General features: G+C 38.1%; 1 protein-coding gene, 1 long non-coding RNA gene and 1 pseudogene across 5 annotated transcripts; 2 read left to right on the top strand and 1 right to left on the bottom strand.

The window, feature by feature from the left end:
- Positions 1 to 12026: 12026 nt before the first annotated feature.
- On the top strand, positions 12027 to 17501 carry LOC139777644 (dedicator of cytokinesis protein 7-like; annotated as a pseudogene).
- Positions 17502 to 19247: 1746 nt separating this feature from the next.
- On the bottom strand, positions 19248 to 20542 carry LOC139777630 (uncharacterized). Its single transcript, XR_011719398.1, has 3 exons — positions 20304 to 20542; positions 19911 to 20085; positions 19248 to 19799 (listed from the first exon to the last, which is right to left on the bottom strand). It is a non-coding gene; the product is annotated as an uncharacterized lncRNA (long non-coding RNA).
- A 1366-nt stretch (positions 20543 to 21908) lies between these two features.
- Positions 21909 to 23794, top strand: LOC139777633 (probable ATP-dependent RNA helicase DHX37). Of its 4 annotated transcripts, none has more exons than XM_071715187.1 (5): positions 21909 to 22256; positions 22338 to 22539; positions 22603 to 22814; positions 22894 to 22991; positions 23642 to 23794. In XM_071715187.1, the coding sequence occupies exons 3-5, from the start codon at positions 22612 to 22614 to the stop codon at positions 23719 to 23721; spliced, it is 381 nt and encodes a 126-aa protein (XP_071571288.1). In that variant the 5' UTR covers positions 21909 to 22256; positions 22338 to 22539; positions 22603 to 22611; the 3' UTR covers positions 23722 to 23794. The 4 variants fall into 4 exon arrangements, with proteins under 4 accessions (XP_071571288.1, XP_071571287.1, XP_071571286.1 ...); XM_071715186.1 differs by having other exon boundaries at positions 21909 to 22266; XM_071715185.1 differs by having other exon boundaries at positions 21912 to 22261.
- The last annotated feature ends 1059 nt before the right edge of the window (positions 23795 to 24853 follow it).

The raw sequence follows: 24853 nt of genomic DNA, 5'->3' as shown, positions 1-24853 counted from the left end.
TTTAACAATTATATATAAAATCAAAAGCTATAAATTAGTTTTTTGTTTTGAACAAGAGAAGTTGAGACACGTAGCGATAAAATTGAATGAATTCTCAACACAATAAAAATAAGTTTAATAATTTTCTTCTACGGTTTTCGTTTCCTTTTTAAGAAATAAAGATGTTAAAAAAAATCAATACAAAGTAATATGTTACAAAAGTTTCTCTTGGTGTAAATTTTCAAAAGGAGGAAAGCAAGTTTGAAAGAATAATATGATAAATCAACATTCTCTGAATACATATTAGAAACCATTTTTTTATATACAATTTCTTTTTTATTATCTGGTACATCTTTTTTCTAATTAGACTGATTGCTAATATATCTTTTAATATGCATAAAAATATATATTTAAATTCTTAGTGCTTCTGCATGATAGTGCAATAATTTCAGATTTTTTGCCATCACCTATTACTTCAGACTATCAATCTTACTGAAAAGGAACCTGCGTAGATTTAAACAAATAATGGAGAATTATGAATAATATGAGGTTTCCAACGCTGAGCTTTTTATGTAAACTCTTTCAAAGGATCTATCCATTCTTGATGGGGTAAAATAATAACTTCTATAACAAATGCAATAAATATTAAATTTATAGTATTGATTTATATAATTAATTTTATTCTGTCTTTATATAGAAAAATATACACTCAGTCTTAGCATCAGAGTAGAGGGTAACGCAGCTGATGAACAGTATAGATATAATAACAAACTAAATAAAAATCTTATTAATATATCATTATGTTATAATAATTAAGATTTTTATTCAGTTTGTTATCTATACTGTTCATCAGCTGCGTTACCCTCTACTCTGATGCTAAGACTGAGTGTATATTTTTCTATATATAAGGACAGAATAAAATTAGTTATATAAATCAATACTATAAATTTAATATTTATTGCATTTGTTATAGAAGTTATTATTTTACCCCATCAAGAATGGATAGATCCTTTGAAAGAGTTTTACATCATTCATTTACATTACAAGAAAAAAATTATTTGAGGTGCAAGAGATGCAGTAAATTGCCACGTCTAATAAGTACCCGTGTCAATACATACTATGTATACTAATTCACATTCTCAATTATGCTACTGTTATTATTTGTCATCAGACAATTATAAACATACACATAATAATTAGATACATATTATATATATATACGCACATGTGTGCATAAGAATATATGTAATTTATAAAAAGCGGGTGCTTATCAGCCTTGATACGTTACTGCCTTCTGCTACGGACGGCCAGAAAGCATTTTCAGGTTCAGGCCGTATTGCTAAAGAATCCATAGACGCGGCAACGCCGCGCGGCGTTGCCGCGTCTATAGCATATGTCTCTCTACCGTGCGTCCGTGTGAGCAATTCAGTGGTGTGTGTGTACGTGTACGGACATACACCACTTCATAGAACCTGAAATTAGTTGGTAACACTGAAACCGGAGTTTCGCGTTGTCACCACGCGAGGTCTCCAATATCAGTTCGGCCTTTGCTTTAGTTGACAGAGTTGACATTACCGACGTCGAGGAAGTTCGGCCTTAGCTTTAGCATCCCCTTAAAGGTGCGATTTCACGATGACGCTCGACGCTGGATTCGAGCGTCAAATCTGGTCACGTGATAATTCTCACTCTCTGTCTCTTTCTAACCTCAAAGGTTAGAAAGAGACGGAGAGTGAGAATTAACTACTAGTTAAGCTAACTGGCCACTGTGAAACTGGGCCTTAAAGGTGCGATTTCACGATGACGCTCGACGCTGGATTCGAGCGTCAAATCTGGTCACGTGATAGATTCAGAGGGACGCGAAATATAACCTAACCACTGGATTGGCTAAATTCGAGCGTCGAGTGTCAAAGCTAAACACAGTTTAGCCACAGATTAATAGACAGATAGCCAAAGGTCCGGGTTGAGACGAGACCAGCATTTCTCACTGGTTTCAGCGCCATACCGTGTAGCGGCCAATGCAGTAACTACGTTCTTAAGACAAAGCGCCGGGTCATTTTCGGACGAAGTCGCTCGATAAGTCGCGTCGTTAAGGCTATTTTCTGTAACTCTTATAACTATATACAATTTCATTATCATCGTTATATTATCGTTGTGCAGATATAATATATGATAAAAAAGCTGCGCAATGACAATATAATGATAATGAATTGTTGTTAATAGTTATAGAATCAGAGCACTGATCTCTAAGCCGAGAACTCCGCGTGACGTGTTAGAGAAGTTATATTGCAATCAAAATTAAGTATGTTAATTGTTAGGACTTTCAGCCCTTAGAAATTTGTTATGTCAATTGTAGTTAAAAAGATATTGATGATTAACATAGAGTCTATTGCATCAAAGTTGCGACTTATATAGACCATTATACATAGAGTTATACACAGAGTTTTTCAGGTTGCTAAATATTAATCTGATGTTAAATTGAGTTGATAAATTCAAAATGTCGGAGCCATATAGCGGCCGGATATCAAAAGTAAAAATTCTTTCATTTTTATTTTTAATATCCGCTATTTTTAATTAACTTTATTGCTATCCGATTAATATTGCGGTTATTTAAAAAAAACCCTTAACTTCGAATACATAATTAAAAAATAATTCATAAATTTTGAATGGTATTATGTATATAGTTGCAACTTTTAGACGCAATAGATTCTGTATTAATCTCGGTGTTAATAATCATGCATCAATTATATATTTTTAATCATAAATGACATAAGAAATTTCTTTTAAGAACAAATAAAGGATAAATATTTAATTCGCGATGCTTCTTTAATAAACTTATTCTATTAATTATATTTATTATTTATACTGTGTAGGAAAGTTTCATGTTTGTATATCAATTAAAATTTCAAATAAACTTTTATGTAATTTCCCTGGTAATTTCATAAAATTAATATTTTCATCAAATTAAACTGCCAAATACGGTCAGGCTGAATTTTGTTCACCTATATAGTAACAATTTTTCATGTGAATTTTAAAAGTATATTCTTTCGCTTCGTCAACTACACGCGCCGTACTTTCAATCTTGAAACGCAGTCTGAAACTGAAACGTACAATTACATAATTAAATTGATAATCAATATTTAACAATACCGATACTGTACCCATCTCTACACACACCGCAAAGAATGTTACAAAAATATTTTTAATTTATAGTTTATAAAATTATTGATTATAATTTTTATTTTCTTTAAATTTTAATTAATATCTAATATTTTTAATTTCAGTTTATAAAATTAATTTTTATTTTATTATTAATTTCTTAAATTTTAATTTATTAATTTAATCAAGAAATATATTTTTCACATATCGACTGATATCTTTCGGGAGGTCGTATCTTACACAATTCGAGGTCGATTTGACACAATTTCCGGTTTTTCTGCTTCCCCGAAGCTAATATCGTGTGTGTGAAGCTAGCGTCTCATTTTGCGGAAACACAAATTATTGAGAGTTCTGACTTCCTTTCAATAGTTCTAGAGTTCCTGATAGTTTAAACAAATAGTTCTGGCCATTAAAGCCAAAAAAACGCGTCAGTACAAACTGAGACGCTAGGTTCACGCAGCGTCTCACTTTGTCCTACACAAGTTCCACCACTGTATCTCATCAGATTTTGCGAGATCTATAGTTCTATAACAGTTCTATAAAGAGTTCTGCCATATAAAAGCAAAAAAATTAATTATAAGGTACTAAAAAGAAATTACAATGTAACGAGTATACCGAGTTGAGACGCCAGTTGAAATCTCGGAGTTCCGGTTTGTGTAAAATATTTTTCGAGTAGTTCTGAGCATATTGAAGCATTTTCTAAACAGTTCCGAGCGTTAGAATTTTTGTGTTATATTTTAAAAAATTAATATTAACCGAAAAGTACTCATGACGGAAAACGATGAGACGCTGTGCGAAATCTCGGAGTTCCGGTTCATCTCAAAGAATTATAGATTGAACAGGGATAGAATTTTTCGGGGAGTGCTATAAAGTGTATAATTTTTCGTTACCGATCTTTTTGGAAGCCGGTACCGAAATTTTTTCAATTTTTCGGGAATTAATCGAGAGAGAGAGAGAGAGGAGAGAGAGAGAGGAGAGAGAGAGAGAAGAGGGGAGAGAGGGGGGAGAGGGAGAGAGAGGGGGAGAGAGGGGGAGAAAGGGGGAGAGAGGGGGGAGAGGGGGGAGAGAAGGGGAGAGAGGGGGAGAGAGAGAGAGACTATTTGCGTGTCTTATTACATATGTCCTCCGGGGCGAAGCCCGGGTAACCAGCTAGTATAAAATATTTTTCGAGTAGTTCTGAGGATATAGAAGCATTTTCTAAAGAGTTCCCGGCACTATCAATGTTGTATAATTTTAAATAAATTAATAACGCTCGAAAGTCAGGAATTTATCGAAAATAGGTGAGACGCTGGCCGTATTTCGACAGTTCTGCGAGTTCTATTACAATTTTCGTGTAGTTATGAACGTGTTCTAACGTTTTCTAAAGACTTCTGGCGATAAGCGTTATTTAATCATTTTTTAAATAATTTTTATCGCCCGAGAAACACGCATTTACGGGTATATGGGTGAGACGCTGTAGGAAATGTCGGAGTTCTGGCTTATATAAAATATTTTTTGTATAGTTCTAAGTATATTGAAGCATATTCTAAAGAGTTCCGGGCATTGGAAATGTTGTATAATTTTTAAATAAATTAATAACGAAAATCAGGAATTTATCGAGCGTCTCACCCATATACCCGTAAATGCGTCTTTCTCAGGCGATAAAAATTATTTAAAAAATGATTAAATAACGCTTATCGCCAGAACTCTTTAGAAAACGTTAGAACACGTTCAGAACTACACGAAAATTGTAATAGAACTCGCAGAACTGTCGAAATACGGCCAGCGTCTCTGCACCCATTTTCGATATATTCCTGACTTTCGAGCGTTATTAATTTATTTAAAATTATACAACATTGCTAGTGCCGGGAACTCTTTAGAAAATGCTTCTATATGCTCAGAACTACTCGAAAAATATTTTATATGAACCGGAACTCCGAGATTTCGCACAGCGTCTCATCGTTTTCCGTCATGAGTACTTTTCGGTTAATATTAATTTTTTAAAATATAACACAAAGATTCTAACGCTCGGAACTGTTTAGAAAATGCTTCAATATGCTCAGAACTACTCGAAAAATATTTTACATAAACCGGAACTCCGAGATTTCAACTGGCGTCTCAACTCGGTACACTCGTTACATTGTAATTTTTTTTAGTACCTTATAATTAATTTTTTTGCTTTTATATGGCAGAACTCTTTATAGAACTGTTATAGAACTATAGATCTCGCAAAATCTGATGAGATACAGGTGTGGAACTTGTGTAGGACAAAGTGAGACGGTGCGTGAACCTATGTCTCAGTTTGTACTGACGCGTTTTTTGGCTTTAATGGCCAGAACTATTTGTTTAAACTATCAGGAACTCTAGAACTATTGAAAAGGAAGTCAGAACTCTCAATAATTTGTGAGTTTTCGCAAAATGAGACGCTAGCTTCACACACACGTCTACATCCTATCTTGAAATAGATTACCAAAAATGAATTATAGTTGTCGAAATTTTCTCGCATTTTCTCGTATTTGTAGATACGACAAATTTGCACTTCAAAATTATAATCAAATGAACAAGATACGACATATTTATTTTTAAATGACAATAATAAATGTTATTTAAAAATAAATATGTCGTATCTTGTTCCTTTGATTACAATTTTGAAGTGCGTCGTATCTATAAAAATTGCGTTTTTGCGTTTGTTTCCCACGAATAATATCAAATTAAACAATATATATATAAAGCTGTATTTTAATTCCAAATCACTATACTTTTGAACAGTAAAGCAAACTATCTTGTTTGTTGCTTATCAACAAAACAAAAATTTACGAATCCTGTAAAGTGACAGTTTTTGAGATACAATCTCCTGAAAGATATCAGTCGATATACGATAGAAACAATAAAAAATATGAACAGGAAAATATTTTGTCATCGTTGAAATGGAATTCGAACTTGTGAAGATCTATAAACGACAAAACATTTATGTTATTGAGTTATTGATTTTATTTTTACTGCCCAATCTATTGTATATGCAAAAGTTAAGTGAAAAAGCAAAACAAATGTAATGCGTTAAACATTATTTTAATGTACGTTGCTTTTTAGTATTATATTAAGTGTTATTTGCAATTGGGAACAAAGTTCTTTGAAAGTTTTAAACATCATCGCAGGTGATGACCATTACATGATTTATCGGGAAGATAAGTATAGGAAGATTTTTCAATTTTAAAATATTTATTGTTATTTTATAATAAAACATTACATTTACATTCTCTCACTTTATGAGATTTTACATTATTTTATATCACATTTTACTTTATTGATAATTGGATTTGCCCCAAAGAACCCTGTCTATTTTAGAACCCTCGCGTCTAACAACGAGACTTTGCTAAAATAAAAATTATTGTTAGAGGATCAGAATATTCTACAGACATAATCCTCTAAGTCGACATTGATGGTTAGAGATACACTCTCTGAAACATTAAAAAATATACTTTATAGCATTCTTTCATTCGATTTCTCGGCATCCAGGACATTTCTCCGTGGTGATAGTGGTAGGTAATGGCTACAATCAATTATTTTGAATATCCCTGACTCACATCCAGAAACTTGCAATTAGCTGGATCAGTAGTAACAAATTTATTTGTATAAAGTACTTCAATTGATATATTAAAATAGTTTATTATCCGTCATCACAAGGAGATGCCTAGGACGTCGAAAAATCGAATGAAACAAAGCCATTTTGTACATTTTTCTAATCTTTCAAAGAGTGTATCTCTGAACGGTATTAACTTACAATAAAGGATTATGTTTATACAGAAATATTTCGATCCTCTAACAATAATCTTTCATTTTAAGTCTCGTTACTAGACGCGAGGGGCCTAAAACCTTTATAAAAATGGGCAAAGTTCTTTGTAAGTGAGTTTAATGCCAAATTGGCAACAATTTGCTATTAATTTACTTACTGGATTATAAACACGCTGCTGTATTACAGACGGGTTGCAATCATATCTACCCATTAGATTATAGATATTTTGTACTCTAAACGGTAAGATACCCATGTGCACATATAGGTAGCAATTTACTCCATTTGCACGAATTCTTGTATGAACACAGTGCACAAGATGACACTAATGCAGATAGATGAGCGAGCGTATATTTTATTTGCACATTATAAACAGCGCTAAGCGCAGAATGCATTTTGACAGTAGTCACTGCGGCGAGCGCAGAATGCATTTTAACATTACTTATTACGACGGTCGACTTTATGCTTAAATGTAAAAATTAATTTAAGTGGAAAACTTTGAGTCATAATAAGTTGGGCCATAATAGACGATTTTACATATGTTTTATATTTTTCAGTTTTTGACATTTTGTCTTAATTTCTTTGATCTTCTAGATGCTGTATTTATTCCTTCTCTTCCTCCAGTGTTATTTTTTTTGCAATTGCATATATTTTAACTCTTAACATAAAGTCTAACATTTGGATTCTATGTGGATAACACTCGTTGTTCTGGTCAAACCAATGTTCATCTGCATGCTGGACGTGTTTTATACAAATTTCAAGAAACTTTTTCTTCACTTTATAACACGTATAATCATCGATAATTTCGAGAATTTTCTTCCTTTGAAAACTATAAATTTCCTTCAAAAATTAGTTATTAAGACTGTATATTTGACATTAAATTAATTATAATATAAGAACGCCATCAAGTCCGAGCTAGGATCTAAGTAGCAAATAATTTCCGTGTGAATTTCTAATACTATTTCCAACTAAACTGCGCGCCAACGAATTGTCGGTCTTGAAACACAGTTTTTCGTTAGAACAGTAAATTCACTTAAATAAATCGCAAATCGATTTAATTTTTGATGCTGATACAAATTGTATCTAACATCCCCCCTTTCCCCGAATATTACTGTAAAGAATTTATTGCGAAAAAATATTATCTCAGTCAGGGTTTTTTCGCAATAAATTCTTTACAGTAATATTCGGGGGAAGGTTTTTTGGGCTTTCAACTTGATGTGGCTTCTTAATAACTCCATGTAATTTGTATACTATAATTATTAATATTAAGAAAGTAAAAAAAACGACCGCTATGATTTAAATCAATAGAGAGGATAAATTCCATAATAAAAATGCTATAATTATTAATTAATGTTAATCTTATGATGTTAAACTTCCTTTTAATTTATTTCATCTCTCGACGGATTTTTTATGTAACGGGATTATTATGATGTACTAGCTGGTTACCCGGGCTTCGCCCCGGAGGACATATGTAATAAGACACGCAAATAGTCTCTCTCTCTCTCTCTCTCTCTCTCTCTCTCTCTCTCTCTCTCTCTCTCTCTCTCTCTCTCTCTCTCCTCTCTCTCTCTCTCTCTCTCTCTCTCTCTCTCTCTCTCTCTCTCTCTCTCTCTCTCTCTCTCTCTCTCTCTCTCTCTCTCTCTCTCTCTCTCTCTCTCTCTCTCTCTCTCTCTCTCTCTCTCTCTCTCTCTCTCTCTCTCTCTCTCCCTCCCTACCTCCCCCTCCCTCTCTCCTTCCCTCTCTCCCTCTCTCTCTCCCTCCCTCTTTCCCTCCATCTCTCCCTCTCTCTCCCTCTCTCTCCCTCTTTCTCCCTCTCTCTTCCTCTCTCTCCCTCTCTCTCCCTCTCTCTCTCCTCTCTCTCCCTCTCTCTTCCCTCTCTCCCTCTCTATCCCTCTCCCTCTCTCTCCCCCCTCTCTCTCCCCTCTCTCCCCCTCTCTCCCCCTCTCTCCCCCCTCTCTCCCCCTCTTTCCCCCTCTCTTTCTCCCTCTCCCTCTCCCTCTCCCTCTCCCTCTCCCTCTCCCTCTCCCTCTCCCTCTCCCTCTCCCTCTCCCTCTCCCTCTCCCTCTCCCTCTCCCTCTCCCTCTCCCTCTCCCCCCCCTCTCTCTCTCTCTCTCTCTCTCTCTCCCTCTCCCCCTCTCTCCCTCTTTCTCTCTCTCCCTTTCTCTCTCCCTCTCTCTCTCCCTCTACCCCTACTTCATGTATAATTCTTTGAAATTCAATCAATTATTTCCCAAAAAATTGGAAAAATTATAAAAACCGGTTTCCAAAAAGATCAGTAACAAAAACTATACACATCATGGCGCTCCCCGGAAAATTCTACCCCTACTTCATATACAATTCTTTAAGATTCGGTCAATTAATTCCCGAAAAATTGAAAAAATTTCGGTACCGGCTTCCAAAAAGATCGGTAACGAAAAATTATACACTTTATAGCACTCCCCGGAAAATTCTACCCCTGTTTAATCTATAATTCTTTGAGATTCGGTCAATTATTTCCCGAAAAATTAGAAAAATTAGAAAAACCGGTTTCCAGAAAATTGATAACAAAAAACTATACACATAGTGGCACTCTCCGGAAAATTCTACCCCTATTTCATATACTTTTGGTAAAAATTCGATTCAGGGGTTTGAGATTCGGTCAATTATTTCTCGAAAAATTAGAAAAATTAAAAAAACCGGTTTCCAGAAAATCGGTAACGAAAAACTATACACATAGTGGCACTCCCCGGAAAATTCTACCCCTATTTCATATACTTTCGGTGAAAATTCGATTCAGGGGTTTGGGCTGGGCGTTGATGAGTGAGTGAATGAGTCAGGACATCTTCCTTTATATATATAGACTAGCTGGTTACCCGGGCTTCGCCCCGGAGAACATATGTAATAAGGGCTTCACCCCGGAGGACATATGTAATAAGACACACAAAAACTCTCTCTCTCTCTCTCTCTCTCTCTCTCTCTCTCTCTCTCTCTCTCTCTCTCTCTCTCTCTCTCTCTCTCTCTCTCTCTCTCTCTCTCTCTCTCTCTCTCTCTCTCTCTCTCTCTCTCTCTCTCTCTCTCTCTCTCTCCCTCTCCCTCTCCCTCTCCCTCTCTCTCCCTCTCTCGATTATTTCCCGAAAAATTGGAAAAATTAAAAAAACCGGTTTCCAAAAAGATCGGTAACAAAAACTGTACACATCATGACGCTCCCCGTAAAATTCTATCCCTACTTCATATACAATTCTTTAAAATTCTGTCAATTAATTCCCAAAAAATTGAAAAAATTTCGGTACCGGCTTCCAAAAAGATCGGTAACGAAAAATTATACACTTTATAACACTCCCCAGAAAATTCTACCCCTGTTTGATCTATAATTCTTTAAGATTCGGTCAATTATTTCCCGAAAAATTAGAAAAACCGGTTTCCAGAAAATCGGTAACAAAAAACTATACACATAGTGGCACTCCCCGGAAAATTCTACCCCTATTTCATATATTTTTGGTAGAAATTTGATCTATAATTCTTTGAGATTCGATGAATTATTTCCCGAAAAATTAGAAAAATTAGAAAAACCGGTTTCCAGGAAATCGGTAACAAAAAACTATACACATAGTGGCACTCCCCGGAAAATTCTACCCCTATTTCATATACTTTTGATAAAAATTCGGTTCAGAGGTTCGGGCTGGGCGTTGATGAGTGAGTGAATGAGTCAGGACATCTTCCTTTATATATATAGATTACAGTTAATTAGAGGGATTTATTTGATTGATTGAAAAAGTCTTTGTAAAGCACGAAACGTCCCAGTTATTTTGACGGAATATTAAACTATATTATTTAGAATTCTGTTGTTCGGTTATTGGCTCTTGTCCTTGTTTTATCTAAGACGTACGAGCTTTATCTACTTATATATTTTTTAATTTATACATATTAAAATTATTGCAATGTTAAAAAAACTAATTTTTTACATTATCTCATGACGGAAGAGCACCACCTTCTCGCGGTTTCCGTTGAGCAACAATATGTACGTAATCTATTCGTAAAAGTGAAATACACAGAACTGTTATTGCAAAAGTTTGTCCTTTAATTTTACTATATGTATTTTACAAGACATAGTAACTTGTGCCAATGTCAAATAATTAATGAAATAAAATTGCTTAAAGTTTCCATGTGCGTAATCTATCAAGCCGGTAGAAGCAATTTTCTAATAGTAAACGTGGACGAGCGAGTAAGACGATCGGCTAGAATGCTGAAGGTCTCAAGTTCGAGTCCTGGTTTTTTTCTAACTTTTTTTGCATTTTTATTTTTTTAGGCAAATGAGTTGTTATGTAATACATATAAACTAGGAAAATTATTTGACAACCCTTATAGAAAAATACACTCAACCCATAGAAAAACCCTTAAAGTTGGGTGTGATTTCGGACCGCCAATAGAACGTTAATCATTTAAATGACGGTTAACCTTCTATTGGCGGTCCGAAATCACACCCAACTTTAAGGGTTTTTCTATGGGTTGAGTGTATTTTTCTATAAGGGAATCATTAACATTATTCGCATATTTTCTAACAACTTTAGAAAAGTTAACGATTTGCTCATAAAAAAATAAGAAATTATTTTCAAATTACAAAATAAGTTTTCTTTATTATTATATAATAACAATAGTATTGTTTATTAATCCTCGGTCTCAGCTTCATATATATATATGTACAATAAATATCATAAGTAATTAATTAATAAGTACGACAAGACCTAGGTGTGCGCGCGCGCGCGAGCGCGAGCGCCGAGATATTAATAAAGAAGCCCAGCACGATTCTCGCCGGCGACGCCGGCTCGCGGCTGACCGAGCGTCGAGCATCTGACATCACTGCTGAAATCTGGCATCACTGTATATTTAGTCCGGATTCGCACCAGGGGCAAAGTCTGTAGGTAAAATCGGGTATATTTAGTCCGGACTCGCACCAGGGGCAAAGTCTGTAATGTGATTTAGTCCGGACTCAATCCTAGGGGCAAAGTCTGTCGGTAAGGGGCAAAGTGTGTCGGTAATCAAAGCACGGAAATGCTGGTCTCGACTTTTGAGGGGCCATTGGCTATCTGTCTATTAATCTGTGTATATATGTATGTACACATGTTTCGTTAAAGCCCCTTGCACAATGCCAGGCAACAGGCAATAGGAAAGGAACAGGGAATCAAGGGAATAGAAATCAGAAATCATGTATAAATGCAGAATAAACAGTGACACAAGCAATAGACACAGAGTTTCCGTCACGTTGAAAATTCTGTGCCTATTGCCTGTTGCCAACCAATCATAGTATTCAAATTTTTTAGGTTGTAATTAAAAATTTTTTGGTTATTTCCTGTTCCTATTGCCTGTTGCCTGGCATTGTGCAAGGGGCTTAACTTTCGTAAGGGCCATCGCACACAAAATACAATAGTTTAGCATAAGCGTAGCATAGGCTTAGTTTCCACTGAGCGCGTCATGCGTCGCATTATCACAAGTTAATCAATCAAAACATCCCATTTTATTACATTACTTGTGACGGGATGTTTAGATTGGTTAACGACAGACGACGCGACGCGTGACGCGCTCAGTGGAAACTCAGCCATAATGCTGCGTTCCCACTATACGCGACGCGCGACGCGTATAGTGGGAACGCACCGACGTATAGTTGGCAAACAAATTAAAAATTATTGAAAATTATCTTACCCAATCGTTTGGAAATCATTTGGAAATATTTGGAAAAAACTTTTCAAAGTTTGGAAAACCATACAATAATCACAATTAATTAAAATTAATTAAGCGTATAATTAGCAGAAAGTATCTAAAAAATATTTTTTTTTAATCCAATCGCTCCAGAATCATTTGGATAAAGTGTCGATATAATTTTTATTATTTGGAAAACAACTCTATTCTAATAAAAATTAATTAAAGGTCAATATTTCGTTTTAATGTCTGCACTATAGTGCAATAAAGTGCACATACTTCTCCTGACGACGAGTGGCAAGAAATCAGCAACCTAACCTACAGAACCTTTTGCTCATAAAATTCTCGTAAAATGTCTGCAATTAAAGTTAGAACTAGAAGTGGAGCCAATATTCGCGAGTCTCGCATTATACGATGCCAGAGAAAAGAAAAAGGTATGATATTTTTTATCATTGAAATTACAACTTCAAGAATGCATAATGCTAATTACAAATTGTTATATTTCAGATGTCCGAAAATTTCTACGTCGAGATATGAATTCAGAGGGATTGAAAAGAATGCTTGGAGGACACATCGCTTATTATAGCAAGTACCTTAGCTAGAAGTTGCGTTTTGAGCATCAATAAACAGTCCCGATTTGTTTCTTGTCGTACGGCTCGAGAAAGTATTGCAGGGCGATATATCGGAGTGTGCCGAACCGTATTTACGCGAAGATAAAAATAAAGATAAGGTAATAAAATGTTAAAATAAAATACTGATGCATTCAAAATGACAATTTCTCATATTATTGTCTTATTCATTTCCGTATAGGTCAGAGCTGCCGCCGCTGCTGCGTGCGAACGCCTGGGTCATTATAGAATGCCTCTCGCGTGGACTGCAATTCATCTGTCTGGTGTAATCGGAGGCGGTGGTGATACGGATAGCACTGGCAGTGCTGGATCTTTAGACAGAAAGTCGGGCAGTCTGGAACAGTGGCGAAAGAAAGTGGAACCGCTGACGCGACGTGGTTCGCTAGAAAGACGGAGTTCGGATAAAAGACGTAGTTGGTCGCCGGACGATTTTGCCAATTTCCTCGATAGCTTTAGGTTTGTATAATGCTCCATTTTTCTATCGAAAGGCTTAACTAACATCTTGATATTCTTATAGGCCCATTACTTTAACAGTCTCGAGCTTCTTCAAGCAGGAAAGCGAACGACTTCGCGATGAAGATCTTTATAAGCTTTTGGTTAAACTACGAAGACATGGTTCCAACTTGAAACGATTAAAATGCTTACCAGGGATATTGAAATTGGATCTCAGTCTCAGACCCGAAGAACTACCGAGGTGTCTTGATCCCGACCTTAGAAGATTAGTTCCATATCCGGATGAAAAGAATCGACCGGTTAAGGAGATACTAGAGTTTCCAAGCGAAGTTGTTTCGCCCGATTTAACGTATCGTAATCTTCTATATCTTTATCCCAAGGTGCATATCGAATAAAATTGTACGATCAATTATTTCTTATTAATTATACGACATGAGAAATTATATTTTATTATGTGTAGGAAGCAAACTTCAGCTCCAGAACTGGCTCAGTCCGTAATATCGCTGTAAGAATTCAGCTTATGGGAGGTGAGCAAGAAGCCGACGCGCTTACAGCTATCTTAGGCAGATCATCGTGTCCTGAGATGACGCATGAGTACTTTACTTCCGTGTCATACCACAACAAGAATCCGAATTTTTACGACGAAATCAAGATGAGACTACCCGCGGATTTAAGTGCGAAACATCACTTATTGTTTACTTTCTATCATATTAGTTGCCAGAAGAAAGCAGAGCAATCAAACGTCGAAACGGCGGTCGCGTATACAGTAAATTTCAATCAGTAATTAATAAAACCAGGACTTAGTAATTTGATTGATGAACTAAATATGTAAAATTTTATTTATAGTGGCTACCGCTTCTAAGAGACGGTCATCTCCAATCAGGCGAATTCAGTTTGCCTGCTATGCTAGATCCGCAACCCGCAAATTATTCCTACATCGCACCCGATGTTCTTTTGCCAGGCACTCGATGGGTGGATGCTCATCGAGGGGTCTTCACTGTCATATTGGAGCCTGTTTCCAGCGTTCATCCGCAAGACAAATATATCGACAGGTAATAATGTATTATTTTTTTCCTTTGTGCAAATAAAAAGTGAATAAAAAGATATGTAATAATTTTTTACATAATTTCCATATTACAGATTTTTATCATTATGCGGCTTTTTGGAAACCAGTCAAGTTCCGCCTCGTATCGGCGAAGCGGGCATGGAATCAGAATTGAAATCAGCTCTTCTCGAATTAGCGCGTGCCTCGCATTCCGCCTTGGTGCCTTCACTTCCCCAATTACTGGATCAATTACCGTGTCTTCTAGTGCGACCGTCAACATTACCGTCTCAATCGTTGAACGTTGCCGCCACCATCTTCGAGGCTCTGGGACTGCTCGTACGAAATATCACCAATTTACCGGACGGTCGCATGGAAGACACGCCCTATTGGCCACTTACATCGCGTATCAATGCTCTTTGCCGAGCATGACTCACAACGGGGGCGTCGTGCGAGCACAGAGCAATCCCGATCTGTCTCTGGAAGACCTGGAGATGGAGATCCACTCGCGGGGGTTGGACAGAACCGCGTCGATGCGACAGGAATCCCCCTCGATCAACAGTCATCCCACCAGAAGACTTCTACACGAGGAACTTGCCTTGCACTGGGTTGTATCCACCGGTCAGGCACGCGAACTGGCGATAACTCATTCCTGGTTCTTCCTGGAGCTGATAATGCGCTCGATGGTTGTCACGCTGTCTGAGATGGCGTCCTTGGAGGCACTGCGAAAACTGAGATTCTCACCGCAGTTCTGCGACGATGTCGCAACGCTCACCGCTGCGTTAACGTCCGAGGTGATATCGCGTTGCGGCAAGGAAATCCGCGTGGAGTCCAACTTTATATCGAGCCTTGGCAATTTCCTATCCGACTTGCTATCCGTGATGGACAGAGGATTCGTGCTGTCGCTCGTTCGCACCGCCTGTTGCTCGCTGTCGGATGGGTCAATGCATATTCCCGACTCCGCAGCGTTATTCGCTCTGAAACTCGATCTCGTGAGAACGGTATGCTCGCACAAGCACTATGTAGCATTGAATCTTCCCTTTGGCACTGGCTATACGTTGGGGTCGGCTCCGGCATCGCCCAGTCCATCGACTGGCAGCTCAGGCATTCTGATATCCACTCTCGTGCCTGGGGATAGAGCCCGGTTTTCGGAACTCAGTCGAGAATTCAGGCAGCAGCACTTCTTGGTCGGCATCGTTCTGTCCGATCTGGCAAACACCTTGGAGATACCAAATCCGATGCTACAGAATAAAGCTATTGGGACCGTCCGACATCTTATGAGCTGCCACGATGCTGATCCGCGATATTCCGATCCTGCGGCGAAGGCTAGAGTTGCCGCGCTATATCTGCCGTTACTTATTATCTTGATGGATGCCTTACCCCAGCTTTATCATTGGGACTCCAAAGACAAAAGCGTTTATCCGGATGAATCCGGATCGATCACGCAATCGTGCATTGGCTATTGCTGGCGGAATGTCGGCGGACACCGCGGGCAATCAGTGCCGTGTATCTCTGAGTTCCGAAGCTACTCGACATTTATTAATGTGTGCCTTATGGGTGCTGAAGGGATTAGAACGAACCGCTCTAGCACAGTGTGTTCCAAACTCAGCGCGAGACATATTCTGAGCTTGCTGCAAGTATTGAATATCGCCACCGCAGCTTTCGAGTACAAAGGCAAGAAAGCACTTAAAAGATTGCCACCTCAAGCAACGGCCACCAGCGATATTAGATCGCGACGTGATTCTCAGTCAGGGAAGTGCCAAGAGCGAAATGATGCTGCGAAGAAAGGAGAGAGTGACCGGAGACAAATTGAGATGGCGCAAAGATCAAATGCCTTACAGGTACAAATATTATTATATTATTTTAATTTTAATTTTAATTGAAGTCATAATTATATAAATATATTGATTCTTCAAGATCTTGCGAACAACCGGAAGGAAGAGCTGGGGAACAAGACGCTCATATAGAAGAAGCCTTAGCGGCTGAGGCTTCTCTTGTCGTATTAGATACCTTAGAATCCGTAGTTCAAGCTGACGGCGGTGGAGGTATTCGTCGACTTTTTATTTCACTACTTAAATATGACAAGATAGATGAATTAAACGTTTGAAATTACTTAGGTGCGTTTGTCGGTGCGGTATTGAAAGTGTTACTAAGAGCGTTGGCTAGAAACCAAAGTACATCGGTGCTTCAGCACATGTTCAATACACAGCGGGCTTTAGTCTTCAAGTATCACAGCGCATTGTTCGACGAGGAAAGCGAGCGTTGCGGGGATTTGTGCTTAACATTGCTCACTCGATGCAGTTCGCCCTTAAGCGCTATTAGAAGTCACGCAGCTGCGAGCCTGTATCTGCTGATGCGACAGAATTTCGAAATTGGGAATGTAAGCTGTCATGAGATCTCGTGATGTTGTGAACTATGAAGCGTTGTTTTAATCTTACATTCTTCACAGAACTTTGCGCGCGTCAAGATGCAAGTCACAACGTCCTTATCTGCTCTTGTTGGAAGAGGAAGAACACCTAGCGAGGGTGCGTTACGTAGGGCCTTGAAAACGGTGCTGATATACGCCGAGAGAGATACGGAGCTTTCAGACACGAGTTTTCCTGAACAAGTGAAGGATCTACTATTCAATCTTCATATGATCCTCTCTGATACTCTCTTCGCTGTGTCAAAGATCACGGGAGCGATGGGTGTGTGTCTCGATCAATGTGTCCTTTAAATTATATTCGATTAAAAAGGTTGTAGGCCTATTTGTGCGCTCGCAAAGGATGTCGTACACTATGAATAAAAATGTTACACTGTGTTTAATCGTAGTAATGTTCACCATATAAAAGTTTTATTTTTTATTTATTTATGTTTTCTTTATTTCAACTGCATATATATATATATATATATATATATATATGTTTGAGAATAGTATATTAGCGGGACCGAAAAACTTAACCAAATTTTTCAGTATACATAGCCTTACATTTGTCTACATATGTGTACATATGACGAATAATTCTGATGTATATGATATTAAGAAAGTTATTGTAGAAAACAAGTATGATATATATAAAGGATTATAGCGGTACCCTTTCCTACCTATTATATGTATATTAAAAGAACCCCAAATAATGTAGCTTAATTTTCGCAAAACTATAAAAATTATACAGAGATTATATTTATATACATTTATAGATATATAAATAAGAAGCTTTCAATTCGCTTTGTTATACTACACGGCAGTAAATCTCGATAACTAAAAATAATAGAAATATGAATCCTAACGAAACCAACGAGCGATGTTTTATTTATATTAAACGCTTATATCTCGACAACCGGAAAAAATATAAAGATTTTAGAAGCACTTTTTACTTCGTAAGCTGCACTATTGGAATTTTACAACTGGCAACTATACATTTTCGATTATTAGTGACACAGCACGCGCAAGTTTAGCGAAACGGGGGCCGAGCCCGTTTTCTCAATTTCACTCAATCTTTATATCTCATTAACCACCATAGGTATCAATATTATTCTCCGGAAGTAATAAAGTTTTTAAGTGTTCAGGAAATCCTTCAAAAACGCCTGATGGTAGCCATCATGGGGGTTTTAGTGGGTAGGCTATGCATGCGGTATCTGATGAACATGCATAGAATCCCAAATTACCTTCGGTTTCCGACATATGACTCTGGCCTAGAGAGACTCTAGAAGAGAGAGGCGACAACGGGTCATGTGACCAGCCACTCCGTGATTGGCCGGCAACAATCATTGAGGGGGGCATTGGCGAGATTGCGACACCAATGCAGAAGAGCGTAGGAGTGGGTTAGCGCGTGATTCGAGTGACTGAGTGACAGATTGACATCAGTTAGAAGGAACGGTAAGTCTTTATTTAGCAAATGTTAAAATAACATAAAGAAAATTATTAAGATGTTATTTACGTGCTATAATAGTATCACAAAGCTATTTATATACGAAATCTGCCGCACAGAGCAGAAGTGTCATTATTTTTTTAAACCGATTATATTGCAGTTTCCTGATGAATAGTGTGTTAAAAAATAAATAAATACTACAGTACTGTTAATTTATTGTCCTTGTATTACAGGCACCAATCTTGTATCATGCCATCGAGATGCATCGCATATAAGTGCTGTAAGAGCAGCAATGACGGCTATGGACTGATGAGATATCCGCACAATGAGTCGTTGAGGCAACAATGGGTTACTGCGGTTGGAAGAGGAGAGAACTGATCACCTAGTAATTCTCAAAAACTTTGCGAGGTTAGTAACAATATGCAGTATGCTCTGACTTTGCACTTCGGAAGATGAATAGATGTAACAACGTAATTTATTGTTAGACTCAAGTATATATTTGTGATTTCCTTTCTCTAGATACACTTCCAGCCATCGGAAATAGAATTTGTCGCTGGGCGCAAACAAATAAAACTTGGTGCTAGTTCCTACTCGTTTTTGTACGTGTCCTTCAGAAGATCAAGAGAACTGTCCAAGAAAGATTAAAAAGAGTCAACAATCAGAAATAAGCAAGGACATTAAAAGTGTGACTAAAAATCATTGTGATCACGCATCGTATGTTACATCGGATCAGCGAAAGCCATTAATTGTAATATGTCCAGTGGAAAGACATATATAATATAAGAAAAAAAAACGGAAAATCTTGGCCCGCAAATGTTCATTATGATACTCCTCGGTAAATTCGCATTCTCGTCCATTGGCTGCATTTCATCCATTTGTTCTACAATTTCTTGAGACTTTGTAGTAGTTTATACATCTTCTTTGGTTAGTGGTTTGCAAGTCTGTACACAGCCATCTTGATGTTGGGCCAAGATTTTCCGTTATTTTCTTATATATGTCTTTCCACCGGACATATTACAATCAATGGCTTTCGCTGATCCGATGTAACATACGATGCGTGATCACAATGATTTTTAGTCACACTTTTAATGTTCTTGCTTATTCCTGATTGCTGACTCTTTTTAATCTTTCTTGGACAGTTCTCTTAATCTTCTGAAGGACACGTACAAAAACGAGTAGGAACTAGCACCAAGTTTTATTTGTTTGCGCCCAGCGACAAATTCTATTTCCGATGGCTGGAAGTGTATCTAGAGAAAGAAAATCACAAATATATACTTGAGTCTAACAATAAATTACGTTGTTACATCTATTCATCTTTCGAAGTGCAAAGTCAGAGCATACTGCATATTGTTACTAACCTCGCAAAGTTTTTGAGAATTACTAGGTGATCAGTTCTCTCCTCTTCCAACCGCAGTAATCCATTGTTGCCTCAATAACTCATTGTGCGAATATCTCATCAGTCCATAGCCGTCATTGCTGCTCTTACAGCACTTATATGCGATGCATTTCGATGGCATGATACAAGATTGGTGCCTGTAATACAAGGACAATAAATTAATAGTACTGTAGTATTTATTTATTTTTTAACACACTATTTATCAGGAAACTGCAATATAATCGGTTTAAAAAAATAATGACACTTCTGCTCTGTGCGGCAGATTTCGCATATAACTTTATGATACTATTATAGTACGTAAATAACATCTTAATTTTCTTTATGTTATTTCAACATTTGCTAAATAAAGACTTACCGTTCCTTCGTAACTGATGTCAATCTGTCACTCGAGCACACTCGAGTCACTCGAATCACGCGCGGATGACCGTGCAGCGTGCTTAACCTGCCTGCGCTAACCCCTTCCTACGCTCTTCTGCATTGGCGTCGCAATCTCGCCAATGCCCCCCTCAATGGTCTCGTTTCCACCGAAGTCGTTAATTCGCTCCTTGCGTTCGGAAACGTCACCCGAGTGCACATAAGTATACTCCTTTCTCTTTCTATATTAGCGAGTTAGAAATAGACTGCGTTTACACGGCACCGTTAATCGGGTTTTATAACATCGGTAGTTCTTAGGCCGGTCAATCACAGCTATTCCATTCTTCTGAAGAATGATTACGATTGGTCTTCCTGACAACTACCGATGTTATAAAACCCGATTAACGGTGCCGTGTAAACGGAGTCATAGAAGAGAGTATACCCATGTGCACCCGGGTGACGTTTCCGAACGCAGCCCTGCCCCGGGATTCTCTAACTCCTTAACGACAGTTTCGGTATCGTTGCGCAGGTATTATATATGATAAAAAAGCTGCGCAACGATACCGAAACTGTCGTTAAGGAGTTAGAGAATCCCGGGGCTGGAGCCCTATTCTCGAATCGTTTTCATGAAACTCGCATGCGAAATTCAATGCTTTTCAAATAGAAAGTCGCATACGAAAATCATTAGGGCAGGCTCGAGAATACGGTCCCTGGCCCACAGGACGCGGCGACGCGGCAATGCGTAATGCTGCGTTCCCACTATACGCGTCGCGCGTCGCGTCGTCTGTCGTTAACCAATCTAAACATCCCGTCACAAGTAATGTAATAAAATGGAATGTTTAGATTGGTTAACGACAGACGACGCGACGCGTATAGTGGGAACGCAGCATAAGGCTGAGTTTCCACTGAGCGCGTCACGCGTCGCGTCGTCTGTCGTTAACCAATCCAAACATCCCATCACAAATAATGTAATAAAATTGGATGTTTTGATTGGTCGAAACGGATGACGCGACGCGTGACGCGCTCAGTGGAAACTCAGCCTAATGCTGCGTTCCCACTATACGCGTCGCGCGTCGCGTCATCCGTCACGACCAATCAAAACATCGTATTTTTTTACATTATTTGTGACGGAATGTTCAGATTGGTTAACGACACATAACGCGACGCGTGACGCGCTCAGTGGAAACTCAGCCTTAACGTGGCACCGCGGTAACCAATCAGCGTCTTGCCTTTCCATTCTACTTCCAAAAGTAGTACGGAAAGGCAGATGGTAATTGGCTACCGCGGTGCCGCGTTCCCGCACTGCGTCCTGTGGGCCAGAGCCAATAGGAGGTTGAAGGTGTCTTTGGAAGATTTCCCCCATGTAAATAAAAAATAAGGTATCAACAACATACAAGAACGACGGAAAATATAGTGATTGGCATTATGTAATTTACAACATCAACTGTACATTTCGTATTAGCGAGGTGACAGTGACGGAAGATTTTTTGGCGCCAAGACACTTGGATGATGTTGATACCTATGTTGGTCAATGACCTACCCTAAGAGCACAGTTGACGGAAAGTCGACGGCAAGTCGACTTATAAAAGTCGACTTCTAGTCGACTTCTAAAAATGGCGGAAAGTCGACTAAAAGTCGACTTCTAAATAGTCGACTTCTAAAAATGGCGGAAAGTCGACTAAAAGTCGACTTCTAAATAGTCGACTTATAAAAAGACGGAAAACAGTCAAGCGGCGCGTCATGCATCATCAATATGGCGGCGAATCTCGAGGAGGCTGGAGGACCAGATGAGTGGACCAGAGTTTACGCGAGTGCGAGGAATACGTGCCGCGAGACAGGACACGATAAGACGCCAGATAGTTCTTGCAGGTATGGCGGATCAAGTCGCGAGAAAGGTTTTGCCCGACGAGGTAAAAGAGGATCAGGATAAGGCCAAGTGGAAACATGCTTACAGGTTAGGTATGGTGTGTTATTAATTATCATCGATAATTAAGACCTATTGAATGCGACCTCTCCATTCTGTATCATCTTTCAGAACACCAGAAATGAAGGAACCTGTGTTCATGCATTCTTCGTGCGTTCTACGGAAAATCAGTCCGGAATAGGTGGTTTATAAAGAGGTGTACGAAACGAATAAGATGTACATGCGAGGTGTCACGGTGATAGAACCCGAATGATTGCCGAAATTCGCCCATGCTATGCCATCTTAGTGAACCATTGGTTGATCCACCGCCAAGGTATTTTTATCACAATTGTTGCTTTATAATGTTTTTCCTACTTATTTATAAAGATATTTATAGATATAATCAATGAACCGGGAAGATCATTTGCCGGGTGTCTGGTACATTCGGAAAGGCCGAATGGGCACTACCATCGATGGATATAGAGCATCCGTGGACGGTGTCAAGTGGTTAGCGTATTTCTTCTTGGAGGGTCAAGTGTGCCCTAAGCTGAAACGATTTGTCCCGTCGCTGCTGACGACTCCTGGGAGCATCACTAAGTCATGGGCCAGGTAAATCGTTATTCTATCTCCTTTCGATTTCACGTTGATTTATCGAATAGATTACATCAATTCAATACGATTTTTTCAGGTTGATACCACGCACTCAAGCAATAGTACAAACGCTGCAGTCGCAGGGAGTCGTGTCCAAACACAAACTGCTAGAAATCTGGGGTTCGGATAAAAAATGTGAGATTTTAATTTATAAAATAATATTTAGATATTATCATAGACTTCTATACAATACTAGACCGCTGACAGACATCTCGGCCGTGATGCTTGCCGCCATGTTGATTTTAGTCAAGATATGCTATACTACTATTCTATACAAGTGGTTTTATATAAGATTTCTATACAATAGTCTGGCATATACAGAATGTCCAAAAGAAAGTGTTTAATACTACAGGAGTAGTGGTTCGATTTCGGCATCCAAGTACGCTACACGTCGAAGGCATGACTTACAAACTTATTGATAACATGTACCAATATTTAACACAAAAACATTCGCCTGCTTCGTTATGTACTGTAATAACGAATGCAGATAAACGCACATCATGAGCAACTGAACACCCGATAGTGACTTATTGTTAATTCAATATGGCCGCACCCTTCACTAACACTTGCACCTTGCACTCGCATCAGCTTTTCGGCAGTGCGTCCATAGATGTTAGTGGTCTAGTATAAAAGTCTGTGGATATTATATATTTATAATAATATATATATATATATAAAACAATATTATTATATATTTACAACATTATGATAATAATATGATATATATTTATATAGCTAATTTTGCATATTGTTTCGCGATTAACGCTGGAATGTTTTAATTTTAGTTCTGTTATTGTCAGCTTACCAGAAGTGGCTGCCGGAATCCGCGCACGCAGAAGTGGCACAGATATGGCCGCCTTTGTAATTAAGAATAAAACATTAGGATTGTAATTATACAGTTTTTTAGATAATTAAATTATTTTTTATATGAAAAAAAATCGAAATGCATCAGTTTTAGCCCTCCAGCAAGGGGTCGATTGTGTATCTTGAAATAATGAGGTAAAAATTACAAAAGTGAGAAAATTCATTAGCGTATCTACGATTTTATTTATCAAAATCTAATAAAATCTGTTAACTTTTGTTATTTTTACCTCGTTTTAAGATACACAACCGACCTCCAGATGTACGCGGCGGTTTATTTTATCGACTTTAAAAGTTGGCGGGAAGTCGACTTTTCGTCATGACGGAAAGTCGACTTTTCATCATGACGGGAAGTCGACTTTAAGTCGGTGGTTTTTGCGACATTCGCCGACTTCAAGTCGACTTCAAGTCGACTTTCGTCCTTAAAAATGTCGACTTCTCTGCCAAGTCAGTTTCGGTAGAAGTCGACTTCAAGTCGACTTAAAGTCGACTTTTTGCTCTTAGGGTAGTTTACACCGATCTCTTGATACGCGTATCAAATAGTATATTTGAGCTGATCAGCCAATAATCAAACTAATTTACTAGTTATTTACTATTTAATACGCGTATCAAGTGATCGGTGTAAACTAAGCCAATATTGAGATCTAACAATAAGCATTTAAGGCTGCATCCCCATAGAGAGAGAAATAGCGGAACGGAACTAAAACGGAATTGATCTGATTGGCTAATCTTCAGGTGGGGGCTCTCAAGATGGGATATTAGCCAATCAAAGGAATTTCGTTTTAATTCCGTTCCGCTATTTTCTTGCTCCATGGGGATACACCCTAATGGAAATTGAGAAATTGCTCGTCGTTCGTTTCGGTACGAATTCACGCGCTTTATCATCTTAAGCTGCGGTCCACTTGACGCTACAAATGCTTTGGAGCGTTCTTCTTCTCCTTCTTTCTTCATTGAAAGAAAAGAGAAGAGGAATGCTTCGAAGCATTTTTAGCGTCAAGTGGACCGCAGTCTTAATAAACGGAACTGTGTAATTGTTAGTAATGAGATCTAGTAATCTTTGCTATTGGAATTACTCGATCTTACTGCTAGCAATTATGCAGTTCCGTTTATTAAGGCAAAGAAGCGTAGGAAATTTT

This window comes from Temnothorax nylanderi, unplaced genomic scaffold (genome assembly GCF_030848795.1).
Source record: "Temnothorax nylanderi isolate EJ_2023f unplaced genomic scaffold, tnyl_v1.0 TNYL_tig0156_pilon, whole genome shotgun sequence".
Taxonomy (NCBI): domain Eukaryota; kingdom Metazoa; phylum Arthropoda; class Insecta; order Hymenoptera; family Formicidae; genus Temnothorax; species Temnothorax nylanderi.
The sequence above is the reverse complement of the archived record's forward strand: the minus strand, read 5'-3'. Positions and strand labels throughout refer to the sequence as shown.